We start from the raw sequence: 13,632 nt of genomic DNA, 5'->3' as shown, positions 1-13,632 counted from the left end.
CCATTAATATAACTGCCTATTCTTGTCCGCAAAACGCAGACAAGAATAGGACAGGTTATATATTTTTTTGTGGACTACGGAATGGAGCAACAGATGCGGACAACACACGGAGTGCTGTCCGCATCTTTTGCGGCCCCATTGAAGTGAATGGGTCTGCATCCAAGGCGCAAAAACTGCGGCTCGGATGCGGACCAAAACAACGGCCGTGTGCATGAGGCCTTACTTGAAGTCAGCCATCTTTCCCTAATTCCATCACATGATGGGCCTGCAGGCTTTTCATAAACAGGAGGAGGGATCATGGGGACTGACTGCTATTTAGTGCAGCTGTGACTTGTTGAGCCCAGTTTAAATGCTGGTGCACAGGTCCCTGCCCAGCTCATTCCCCTTCCAGGATGTTGCCTGTAGTAGTGGAAGGTCTGGTGGTGCTCTGCCTGGTCTCCAGCATTCAGGCAGGAAAACGTGAGGGTCTAACATGGTCATTTTCATGTGTCAGTGTATACAGTGGGGGGTTAGCAGTAGAGCTACAAGATCCAGACTGTACAGATGTAGCAGAGCTAAAAGGAGCTGATGATGCCACTGAAAACTTTTGGAAAAAGTCTAAATAGTTTACCATGTTTACTTAATGGGGTAACTATCCCTTTTAGCTCTGCTACATCTGTATATTGACCTACACATTCAGACTGTATAACTGATATATATGTTGTAACACCTGTGCTTGCTAAATGCTAATATACTGTGAAGTGTTAAGTCCTCTGTTTTAAACTATGTCTAAGTATTCAACTTCTACAGAATGTTAGTGTGTACTGTGTGTATCTGCTGCAGGATTTCTGTTACATCAAAATCTCTGCTGAAAAGGCTTTAATTTTGTTGCATAACTTTTCAGTGCAAATGCTGTGGGTTTGTTACAATGCAGAAGGTGAAACTGGTAAATGGTGTAAACTTATAACTTGCAGCACAGGTTATATACAGGTTCTGCTGCGGAAATGTTATGCAGCATTTGGATTGTTTTTTTTTTTTTTTGGTTAACAGAACCAATGCTTCTCTTTACTAGTGCTGTGAGTCGGAATATTCTCCCCTTGCTGATTTAATAGCAGGTGGAGTCCAGCAATCTTACTACATGGCCATGCACATTGATTAGTTGAACAATTCCTTAGCTGCAGCCAGGGATGGACTGGGACAATAAAGTGGCCCTGGACTTCAGCCAGACCGGCCCACTTTATTTTTCCCAAACACACTCAAAAAAAACTAAGTAAAAACATTCCACTGTAAGTATAAACAGGTTTTTTATTTTTACTCTTAATTTAGAAAAAAAAATCCCCCTCCATAATGGTGCCATCCACAGACCCCCCCCATAAGTGTCATCCACAGACCCCCCCCCCCCCATAACAGTGCCATCCACGGATCCCCCTCCCTATAACAGTGCCGTCATCCATAGATCCCCCTCCCCGCCACTCACAGTAGTATACATTAATAAATCGGTATCCTGCAGGCTGCAGACAGTAACTTTAATTTTAACACAGCGCTCATCTCTTTACTACCTTACATTCAGCTGCCTCCAGCCTCCAGTAACAAGTGCGGGCGGCAGCGCTCACTCACTGACGTCACGCGCCTGCGCCGCCTAGTGGGAGGAGCAGGCGTGTGACGTCAGTGAGTGAGCGCCGCCCCCACACTGCCTGCTGTTACTGGAGCTGAGTCAGTGTAAGATAGTAAAGAGATGAGCGCTGATTTTAAAGTTAACACACTGACAGCAAAAAAATTAAAATGGCTCGGGACCGGCCGGGCCCCCCCGGGGTCCGGGCCCCTTACTGGGGTATCGGCTTTACCCCCCTGATGGCGGCCCTGGCTGGCCCATAATTCGATCGGCCCACCGGGATTCTCCCGGTACTCCCGATGGCCAGTCCATCGCTGGCTGCAGCTATACATGTGCGGCTCCATCTGGTATCTGCACAGACGGATCCGCACCTATAATGCAAACGCTTGTATCCGTTACACTTTTTTTTTTTTTTTAACCACCTCCGGACCGCTGTACGCAGATTCGCGTTCCGGAGGTGGCAGCCCTGCGCTCAGCGACGCATATACGCGTCATCTCGCGTGAGCCGGGATTTCCTGTGAACGCGCGCACACAGGCGCGCGCGCTCACAGGAACGGAAGGTAAGAGTTGATCTCCAGCCTGCCAGCGGCGATCGTTCGCTGGCAGGCTGGAGATGTGTTTTTTTTAACCCTTAACAGGTATATTAGACGCTGTTTTGATAACAGCGTCTAATATACCTGCTACCTGGTCCTCTGGTGGTCCCCTTTGTTTGGATCGACCACCAGAGGACACAGGTAGCTCAGTAAAGTCCCACCAAGCACCACTACACTACACTACACCCCCCCCCCCGTCACTTATTAACCCCTTATTAGCCCCTGATCACCCCTGATCACCCCATATAGACTCCCTGATCACCCCCCTGTCATTGATTACACCCCTGTCATTGATCAACCCCCTGTAAAGCTCCATTCAGATGACCGCATGATTTTTACGGATCCACTGATAGATGGATCGGATCCGCAAAACGCATCCGGACGTCTGAATGAAGCCTTACAGGGGCGTGATCAATGACTGTGGTTATCACCCCATATAGACTCCCTGATCACACCCCTGTCATTGATCACCCTCTGTAAGGCTCCATTCAGACATTTTTTTGGCCCAAGTTAGCGGAATTTTTTTTTTTTTCTTACAAAGTCATATTCCACTAACTTGTGTCAAAAAATAAAATCTCACATGAACTCACCATACCCCTCACGGAATCCAAATGCGTAAAATTTTTTAGACATTTATATTCCAGACTTCTTCTCACGCTTTAGGGCCCCTAGAATGCCAGGGCAGTATAAATACCCCACATGTGACCCCATTTCGGAAAGAAGACACCCCCAGGTATTCCGTGAGGGGCATATTGAGTCCATGAAAGATTGAAATTTTTGTCCCAAGTTAGCGGAACGGGAGACTTTGTGAGAAAAAAAATAAAAAATATCAATTTCCGCTAACTTGTGCCCAAAAAAAAAAATTTCTATGAACTCGCCATGCCCCTCATTGAATACCTTGGGGTGTCTTCTTTCCAAAATGGGGTCACATGTGGGGTATTTATACTGCCCTGGCATTCTAGGGGCCCCAAAGCGTGAGAAGAAGTCTGGTATCCAAATGTCTAAAAATGCCCTCCTAAAATGAATTTGGGCCCCTTTGCGCATCTAGGCTGCAAAAAAGTGTCACACATGTGGTATCGCCGTACTCAGGAGAAGTTGGGGAATGTGTTTTGGGGTGTCATTTTACATATACCCATGCTGGGTGAGATAAATATCTTGGTCAAATGCCAACTTTGTATAAAAAAATGGGAAAAGTTGTCTTTTGCCAAGATATTTCTCTCACCCAGCATGGGTATATGTAAAATGACACCCCAAAACACATTCCCCAACGTCTCCTGAGTACGGAGATACCAGATGTGACACTTTTTTGCAGCCTAGGTGGGCAAAGGGGCCCACATTCCAAAGAGCACCTTTAGGATTTCACAGGTCATTTACCTACTTACCACACATTAGGGCCCCTGGAAAATGCCAGGGCAGTATAACTACCCCACAAGTGACCCCATTTTGGAAAGAAGACACCCCAAGGTATTCCGTGAGGGGCATGGCGAGTTCCTAGAATTTTTTATTTTTTGTCACAAGTTAGTGGAAAATGATTTTTTTTTTTTTTTTTTTTCATACAAAGTCTCATATTCCACTAACTTGTGACAAAAAATAAAAACTTCCATGAACTCACTATGCCCATCAGCGAATACCTTGGGGTCTCTTCTTTCCAAAATGGGGTCACTTATGGGGTAGTTATACTGCCCTGGCATTCTAGGGGCCCAAATGTGTGGTAAGGAGTTTGAAATCAAATTCTGTAAAAAATGACGAGTGAAATCCGAAAGGTGCTCTTTGGAATATGGGCCCCTTTGCCCACCTAGGCTGCAAAAAAGTGTCACACATCTGGTATCTCCGTATTCAGTAGAAGTTGGGGAATGTGTTTTGGGGTGTCATTTTACATATACCCATGCTGGGTGAGAGAAATATCTTGGCAAAAGACAACTTTTCCCATTTTTTTTTATACAAAGTTGGCATTTGATCAAGATATTTCTCTCACCCAGCATGGGTATATGTAAAATGACACCCCAAAACACATTCCCCACCTTCTCCTGAGTATGGCAATACCAGATGTGTGACACTTTTTTGCAGCCTAGGTGGGCAAAGGGGCCCATATTCCAAAGAGCACCTTTCGGATTTCACAGGTCATTTTTTTTACAGAATTTGATTTCAAACTCCTTACCACACATTTGGGCCCCTAGAATGCCAGGGCAGTATAACTACCCCACAAGTGACCCCATTTTGGAAAGAAGAGACCCCAAGGTATTCGCTGATGGGCATAGTGAGTTCATAGAACTTTTTATTTTTTGTCACAAGTTAGTGGAATATGAGACTTTGTAAGAAAAAAAAATAAATAAATAAATAAATCATTTTCCGCTAACTTGTGACAAAAAATAAAAAGTTCTATGAACTCACTATGCCCATCAGCGAATACCTTAGGGTGTGTACTTTCCGAAATGGGGTCATTTGTGGGGTGTTTGTACTGTCTGGCCATTGTAGAACCTCAGGAAACATGACAGGTGCTCAGAAAGTCAGAGCTGCTTCAAAAAGCGGAAATTCACATTTTTGTACCATAGTTTGTAAACGCTATAACTTTTACCCAAACCATTTTTTTTTTTTTACCCAAACATTTTTTTTTTATCAAAGACATGTAGAACAATAAATTTAGAGCAAAATTTATATATGGATGTCGTTTTTTTTGCAAAATTTTACAACTGAAAGTGAAAAATGTCATTTTTTTGCAAAAAAATCGTTAAATTTCGATTAATAACAAAAAAAGTAAAAATGTCAGCAGCAATGAAATACCACCAAATGAAAGCTCTATTAGTGAGAAGAAAAGGAGGTAAAATTCATTTGGGTGGTAAGTTGCATGACCGAGCAATAAACGGTGAAAGTAGTGTAGGTCAGAAGTGTAAAAAGTGGCCTGGTCTTTCAGGGTGTTTAAGCACTGGGGGCTGAGGTGGTTAAAGAATGCAAGATCAAAACTGATCTGTCCTGACTTACATTGGAAGTCAATGGGGGACGGATCTGTTTTCAATTACACCATATTGTCAGTGAAAACGGATCCGTCCCCATTGACTTGCATTGTAAGTCAGGATGGATCCGTTTGGCTCCGCATCGACAGTCGGACAAACTCTGCAAGCATCATTTTGGTGTCCGCATCCAGAGCGGAACGGAGCCAAACTGATGCATTCTGAACGGATTATCCTTATCCATTCAGAATGCATTGGGGCACAACTGATCCGTTTTTAACTGTTTGTGAGAGCCCTGAAACGGAATTCAAAACGCCAGTGTGAAAGTAGCCTTAGTCCATATTGGATGTTCAAAATAGTCATAAATGTTCTATGAAACCAGACAATGGCTGAAAAATCTTTCTGGGATCATTATTGGACTTCAAATCTTTGGCCAGACATTGCAGATAAGGAAGTTGCACAAAATGGCAGTCTGTTTCACTACTTGTGGTCAGACCTATGATGGGGAAACTGAACACTATTATTCGATGGGGTTCATCTGATGGATCTGATACTTCATTTTCATTCGGTTTCAAAGATGGAGCTGACCATAGATGAGCAGAGCTGTGGTAGCATTGTGAAGGGGGCCCTGAAACGTACATGGTTAGTGTTGCACCACTTGTAGTATTAGGACAAGTAGCTTTACTGTCCAGTATCTGACCTATAGGGGTAGTATACAGGACATGGAAGCTGCAGCTCCCTCCATAGAACTGCTAACTACATAACATGCTGAACTCGCAATGTCTTACTGGCAAAGAACATGGGGAACATCTAAGTCCATGCATGGATCCAGCTATCATCTACTTTGTAGAACACATTGGTTTTGCAATCAATATCTATTAAATCCCAATATGTAACTTAACAGGGTTTCAGGATGTAATGGAATTTGGAAGGAAATCTGGCTCTAGAGGTCCCGGCAACCACATAAATGGCTGGTCTCCTGATACCAACTCGTGGAATGAGAAACTGTACCCTGCCTGGAAGTCTGGGGATACAAGATGGGAAAACTGCTGGAAAGGTATTACTTCAGATATAACTAATAAAATGCATTTGACTTAAAATCCTGCTGACTTCATATGTTTGTCTAGGTGGCAAGGTTGTGGCATTGTTGACCAGTGACAGTCCTGCGCTGATAGGGTCAAACATCACTTTTGCTGTCAACCTGCAGTTTCCCAGATGTCAGAAGGAAAATGAAGATGGAGACATTGTCTATGAAAGAGGGTGTGGAAATGGTAAATACAGTGAGACTACAGAATGTTGTAGATCTAGATGTGTAGATGACATCTTACAAGGTTGTCTATTTAGTTTCCTCCAGCTTCCCAGACCAATATGTGTATAACTGGACCAAGTGGATAGATTTCTGTAACGAAGGAAACTGCAGCTTTGCTAACGGCTTTCCAGATGGCAGACCATTTCCACATGACCCTCGCTGGAGGCGACACAACTTCATTTACATTTTCTCCACTCAAGGTATGTTTCTTGTGTAGTGCCTGTAATCTACTTGGGGTGCTTTACACCTACAGGTATCTGACCATCTTCTGTCCAATGAGGACTATTACAGTAAAGATCAAGGCATGAACAGATAACCTATCCATGGCTGTAACTTAAACTGTACTGGAGTGTCTTACTTGTTGGGGATCAAGCAGAGATCTTTATCTTGCTCTATGGCAGAAAGTAAATACTCAATGCATTCCCTATGGGCAGTAATTTTGTGCAGTAAAGTGTAGGTGTAGCCTCAGTGTTTAATAAGACCTTCTGCCTGTATTTTGATACAGTTCTTGAAGCAAAAACCAGGATTAGTGATGAGCAAACTTGTGTTTTTTCAAGTTCTGCGTACAGGTTTGGGTTATCTAAGAATCCCGTTATGGATTCCACTACCACGGACCATACTGGAATTCGATGACTGCATACACTACGGAAGCCTGTAAGCGGGGTCTATAGCGGGGATGAGCAACGTTTTGGTACTCCAGTTGCTGTGAAACTGCAACTCCCAGCATGCAAACATGACTGGCTTGTTAGAACTCCACAGAAGTGACACTCATTCTGGGGTTGTAGTTTCTAAACGGATGGAGTGCCCGAGGTTGATCCCTGGTCTATAGGTTCATTCACTACAAGCTTGCACTAATATATAAATTATAATGACTTTATTCACACTAAAGTGTTTTGATCAGAGCCAAAACCAGGATTGGAGCTTCTATGGACTTCAGGCATAAAAAGATCATGCCCTGTTCTGTTTAGAGCCACACCTGGTTTTGGCTCGCATCACATTTCTTCCTCTGTTTTGGTCAAAATGGTGACTTCCAGTTTACTGTATTCTGGGGGCTTCAATGGGGTTGTCCAACCATGACAAATCGCTTATCTACAGTATAGGGGAGTATAGCGGGGTCTGACCACTGGGAATCCCCCTGATCACAAGAATGGGATGAATCCCAGGGTCGTCTAAGGTGCATGGGTGACTGTCTGAATGGAGAGCTGATCACTATGGATGAGTGAGTTGACTTCTGATGCGTCATCTGAAGTCTATTCCCATAAAACTTTGTAATACTGTGCGGAGCGGGAGCTCCATACAGTATTAGAATGTATTTTCTCCAATGAGCCCAAGTTATTACTTCACAAATTCTTGCAAGACTTTGATAACTTGGTGAATTACTGTAAAAACCTTGACGCTTAACTCTGGTTTTGTTCTAAGTGATACCTTGGAACTGAACCAGAGTTCGATATCTACTTTTACATTAATCAATTCAGTCATTGCAAATAGTCTTGCAAGACTTCATGAAGTAATAGGCTCATTGGAGCAAATATAAAGATTTGTGCAGGTTGACTCCAGATGAAGAATCCAAAATCCATCCCTACAGTCCATGAGTGGTGCTTTAGGTCAACAAATTCTCCAGCAGACTCTGACCAGAATGAGGTCCAATGTCCTGTGGACAGGTGAAGTTATGGTGGGGATGCCTTTAAGTTGGATAACCATTAAGGACTGAAAACAGCTTTGATTATGCTTTTATGAAATGTGCAAGCCATTGCACATGTAGATTGAAGAATGGTGTTCTCTCTTGTCAGGCCAATATTACGGAATGATTGGGAGATCGTTTACTACTCTGTCCATTAATACTACAAACATCACTGCTGGAACGCAAATGATAGAGGTCAAGGTTTTTAGAAGAGGTTCTCATAACCACTACCCAGTTGCTACAGCAAGCAGCATTTATGTTGTAACTGGTAAGCTATGAAATCTATGTAAAGGCACCAAAGATTCAGCATTTGAACAGTGGCGTGTGTTGGTGGCTGCTAGAGATGACTATTTGATTTTTGAAATTCGTTCACACTTCGTTTACTGGTAAAAGGTGAATTGTGTTATAGATTCCGTTAACACGGACCATAATGCAATTCTATGCCTTTAGAGGTATTCTGTTAATTATTCCGTCATAATAAGTCTATGGGGGCTGCAAAACAGATCTGTCCCGTTTATGCAGGAGGGGACTCCCCTGCATAACTGAAACGGGGATGGATCCGTTTTGCAGCCCGTAGAATTCTAATATGATGGAATCCCTGCACATTCTGAGTTTAGCTGTTAATTACTGATAGGACTGCCTCCTTGACTCCAATGTCCAGGATGAGAAATAATTTAATTATTCATCATAACTTGGTTATTATCCAACATTCATATGTTGATAAGCTCACACAACTATCATTGTGACTTCCCTTTTATGCTCTTCCTATGCTTGACTCATCTGCTTAGGTCAATTGGTGACCGGCAGCTAATTCTATAAGAGTAAGCATACAGGGAAGACTGTTACTAATGGGACCACCCAAATGACACCTGAACAGAAGTTTAAATGTACAAATTATAGGCGTCACTTATTAACATGCGCCTTTTTTGGCATAAAGGTCATTTGTGCAGCAAACTGACTTTTCCCTGCTCATGCCAGGTCTAAAAGAGGAGGGGTGGGAGAGGGAGGACTGGCAGGCCCATCATTAATTTTCTATGCCTGTTTTAGGGATAGAAAATGGTCTAAATCTAAGCCATCAAGGGAGCTGGCATAGATTTAGACAGATGGTGGATACACATACTATGTAGAGGCCAGCACCTACATGCATTAGGCATATCCACTGCCAGCGCAAGGGGTATTAAGACAAGTGTCTAAAATGCCAGTCTTAAACACCCTGCATGTTTTGCTAAATAGTGTCCCACAATCTGCTTGGCTCTAACGTGCTGCCTGCAGACTTTCATGGTGACACGTTCCCTCTAAACTTGACTACTTTTTATTTTTTAATAGATCAAGTTCCATTTTATGTCAACCTTACACAGAAGAATGACAAGAATTCCTCAGACAGCATCTTTATTAAAGATTCACCAATCAAATTTGACATCCACATCCATGATCCAAGCAATTATCTCAAGAATTCTGAATTGACATTTGATTGGGACTATGGTGATGGGAACGGGTCATCTGTTTCCAATAACCCTGTCTCTAGTCATATTTATACCATGCTTGGAAGCTTTAGGGCTAACTTGACCATCAAAGCTGCCATTCCTGGTCCATGTAAACCTGTTACACCCACTCCAATCCCTACACAACCTCTACCAACCACCACCAGTACTTTCACCACTTCCAATTCTACAGGTGAGTTGTATAAAAACAAATGTATCGAAGCTTGATATTTTATGATTAAAGGGGTTTCCTGGCCCCTGATATTAATAACCTACCTCAGGATGGGTCATTAATATTAAATCTGAGGGTCTGACACCCTACCCCAAGCACTGAATGGTACAGGAAGAATAGTAGTTGTGCCAGGTTACTGCAGCCCTGCTCCTACTTACTTCAGTGGTAGCTGAGTTGCAGTAATCCAGCATAGCCACTACAGAGCTGTGCTTGTTCTATTCAAAGTATTGGCTCTAGGGCCAGAGGCTGCCGGGAACAGCTGATTGGCAGAGTGGGGTGTTGGAAACTCAACGACTGGATGTTGATGACCTATCCTGAGGATATGTCATCACTGTAAGGAGCCTGTAAAACCAATTTAAGCATTGACCCATCCTCGGGTCATTAATAGCCAATCAGCTGTTCCCTGCAGCCTCTGGCGCTAGCACTCTGAAAGGAACGTGAAGCATGGCTGAGTGTAGTGGCTGCGCAGGATTACTGCAGCTCAGCTACCACTGAAGTAACCTGGCACAACCACTAAGCTTACTGTTCCATTTACAGTGCTAGTTCTAGCACGGGGGTGCAGGGTGTTGGACCCTCCCTGATCTATCCAGAAGTAGATCAATAATATCAGGAGCCTGGAAACCCCTTAAGGTTTGCTTAGGAGATGCACAAATAGTATCTGGCAGTGGGGTTGATCTTGTGTCCATAATGTGTGTGGGAGGGGGGGGGGGGGCGTTTGACGGTGCTGCAGGTAATCCTCTACAAAAAAGTACAGTAAGCCATATGTGCAGGTGGACTTATTTATTTTTTCACCCCCCCCCCCCTCCCCTTGCAGATAACTCAACAGAACTACCACAGTTTGACACTGAAACTTTACCACTGACAACTGAAATGCCAAACATTACCACTGTTTATACAGCCATTCCATACACCACTTCTACTCCTGGTTGCGTCATATATAGATATGGCTATTACAGCACTAAGATTACAGTTGTAGGTAAGTTGTTGGTCACTTATACAGCTAGGCTTAGAGTGCAGTGCCTAGAATCTGACTTGCTCTTTCCAACTTCAGATGGTATCCTTGAGGTGAACATTGTTGAAATGACAAGCGTCCAAGTACCCACATCTCAGACTGAAGGCTCTCTTGTTGACTTTGTGGTGACTTGCGAAGGAAGGTATGTCTTGGCAAACAGAAGACCAACTCCCTGTAAGACTGATGTTCCCTGTGTTTGATAACCTTGTTCCTTCAGTCTGCCTACAGATGCCTGCACGGTAGTCTCGGATGCTAGTTGCATGATTCCCCAGGACATGGTTTGTGATGAAGTTCCATCTTCTGATCAATGCTTGCTGATCCTAAGAAGAGCATTTGAGCCAGGATCTTACTGTGTAAATATCACACTAAGTGATGGTGCAAGTTTGGCTCTTGCTAGTACGCTGGTGTTTATAGATGGTGGTAAGTGACACCCTATTGGTTTTCAGTGTCCATAGGATTGACAGCCTGAAGTAGCTCACACTGTAAAAGCTTCCAATGTATGTTAACCCCTATCGGGCACATTTCAGGGTTCTACAAATTTAATACAGCAAATTGCTGTCTCAACTGTTATGACCTCTTTTACACATGCAGATAATCATCCCTGATATCAGGGATGAGCATTTGTAGAAACTCTTGATCCCAATAATTGCCCTGTGCAAAAGCTATTGGCGTTCAGGTCTTTCAGCTAGCTCCTAGGATCAGTTTCTGTGCAGCAGATCAGCCTGTGTAAACTGGATCTGCTGCCAAAAAAAATGAATGTATGCTACAGCCATTGTTTGTGCCCAATCACTTGTCCCCCATACAGCATAGGTGGTTGCTGTATGTAGATGCATCTCTTACCTCCACTGATTATTGGGTAATGATCAGGAACATCTGGCTCATTCAATTACCTGAAACATGGGTCTATGTGAAAGGGTTCTCTGGGAATGATTTTAAAATGGCTGCCTGCAACCTGTCCTAGAATGTGAGGAAGACTGGTTGCCTGGGGGGTGAGGGTTGGGGGGGCCTTACTACACCCTGCACCTTTGTACAATAGATGGTAATGATGTGATCCTGCCTATATGCTATCATGTCTGACAGAAGAACTCACAAATACTTAGTATATGTAAGTGCAAGAGCGTAGTGTAGTGAGACCCCCCCCCTCTGTAAGTGGAGGCAACCAGTGCTCCTCACATTCTAGGACATGCTGCCACCAGCCATTTTGAATCAGTCCTGGAGAAACCTTTCAAGTGAGTTTCTCCTCTTCATATTCTAGACAAACATTCACAACAAGGAGTGACAGTGCAGCTTGTTAGTCCAATCTGCTTCTTCTGACTACCCTCTCCCAACCATAAATTTTATCCTTAACTTTCAAAAGCTTGACTTGAAGATGGTCACTTGCATCCAACTATTACATTTGTGCAACAGGACTCAAATAAGGTATCAAGACATAATGTAGACTTCCTTTTTTCCCCTGTAGGTTCTAAAACGCAGCAGACTGTTTCCGCAGTACTTGTTCCCCTCGCTTTGGTTGCACTTGTTGCTGTGGCGATTGGTATTACCTTTTACAGGTAAGTTAGTACTCCTGCATTCATTTAAAACATGGTTTTGGCTTTTCCATTTGACATCTTAGTATCTCTTTACAGCTCAAACTTTCTTCCAACCAGCATTGTGGCTGGTGGCAATATTTTTACTTCTCTGGCCAGGAATCCTGAGGCGATAGCCAGAATATTATTGAGGTGTTCTAGAGATTAGCATGCACAGTGAAAACTTGGATTAAAACATCTAAAACAAATCGCACTAGTGGACAATTCTGGGTAGTCTGGCCCACCTTTTAGTCTAAGTTTATGCAACTTAAAGTTGACTAACTTTCCACTGTTTTGTTTGACCAGGGGCCATAGCCTTCCAATGTGGTGCAAAGCATGTTTGCCAGTCTGATTTGGTGGATACTGCACCAAAATATTTCTAAACCTAATGAGCCAAATTGAATTTTTTTTTTTTTTTATAGAACAAGGTCTAGGTGCACTCACATTAGTAAATACAGGACAGTTTTTTTTCGTGGGGAGCCCATACATTATAACTGGCTATAATCTAGCAAAACTTCTGGGCACAACTGCTGCATGTAATATTTTTGATTCTATCAATTTAAGGAAGAACTTGGTATTCCATACTTAAGCAAACTGCCTTTTATCATCTAGGAAATGCAAGGAATACAAACTAATTGCAAATGCTTCAGATGGAAGAAATGATCAAGGCATCATTGTGTACTTCAGTCAGATCAAAGATGTTCTCTTCAAAAAAAGCAACGAGCGTGATCCTCTTCTGAAAAGCAAGGCTGCAATAATATAATTCTTAAAACTGTCTGCATGTCTTGGTATGCTGCTGCTTGGTCCTTCATCTAAGTCCTAAACCTGTAGTAGAAATACTTGTTAATAAAGTGTTTCCTTTAACTGGTGTCGTGTCTAAAATGGGTAATGGTTACAACCTGGTCATTCTTGCAGTCAGAGGCCGTCTGGAACACAATGTTAATATACACATCGCTCCTCCAATTCTTTTTGATCATGGGTCTTGTGCTACATGTGACCAGCGGAACTGTAGATTTGCTAAAAAATGTTTTTTACCCAAGAGTAATGGATTTGTTTGCAGCACCCTCATGTTTCAGATCTTCTGCTCTATAGGACATTTAACTTCAAAGAATGGGAAACACTTGTATTAAAGTGCCTAATTTGTACCAAGAACGTTCCTCACACATGTGCAACCAGTAGCCTTAACCGCTGCAGCAGGATGGTATTGATTCACTTAGTTA

General features: G+C 43.0%; 1 protein-coding gene across 1 annotated transcript; it reads left to right on the top strand.

The window, feature by feature from the left end:
- The first annotated feature begins 316 nt into the window (after positions 1 to 316).
- On the top strand, positions 317 to 13,175 carry LOC121002565 (protein QNR-71-like). The gene is made up of 11 exons (XM_040434007.1): positions 317 to 459; positions 6,037 to 6,189; positions 6,260 to 6,403; positions 6,477 to 6,641; positions 8,232 to 8,390; positions 9,449 to 9,796; positions 10,650 to 10,811; positions 10,887 to 10,989; positions 11,065 to 11,267; positions 12,307 to 12,397; positions 13,025 to 13,175. The coding sequence occupies exons 1-11, from the start codon at positions 393 to 395 to the stop codon at positions 13,173 to 13,175; spliced, it is 1,746 nt and encodes a 581-aa protein (XP_040289941.1). The 5' UTR covers positions 317 to 392.
- Positions 13,176 to 13,632: the final 457 nt, after the last annotated feature.

Source organism: Bufo bufo, chromosome 5 (genome assembly GCF_905171765.1).
Source record: "Bufo bufo chromosome 5, aBufBuf1.1, whole genome shotgun sequence".
Taxonomy (NCBI): Eukaryota; Metazoa; Chordata; class Amphibia; order Anura; family Bufonidae; genus Bufo; species Bufo bufo.
This window is presented reverse-complemented; position numbering and strand designations above follow the sequence as displayed.

Bases quoted from the DNA above. Each gene is read 5' to 3' on its own strand.
- LOC121002565 (XM_040434007.1), top strand. From the start codon at position 393: ATGTTGCCTGTAGTAGTGGAAGGTCTGGTGGTGCTCTGCCTGGTCTCC. The intron at 460-6,036 runs GTGAGGGTCTAA...GTAACTTAACAG, and splicing joins CAGCATTCAGGCAGGAAAAC to GGTTTCAGGATGTAATGGAA. The intron at 8,391-9,448 runs GTAAGCTATGAA...ATTTTTTAATAG, and splicing joins CAGCATTTATGTTGTAACTG to ATCAAGTTCCATTTTATGTC.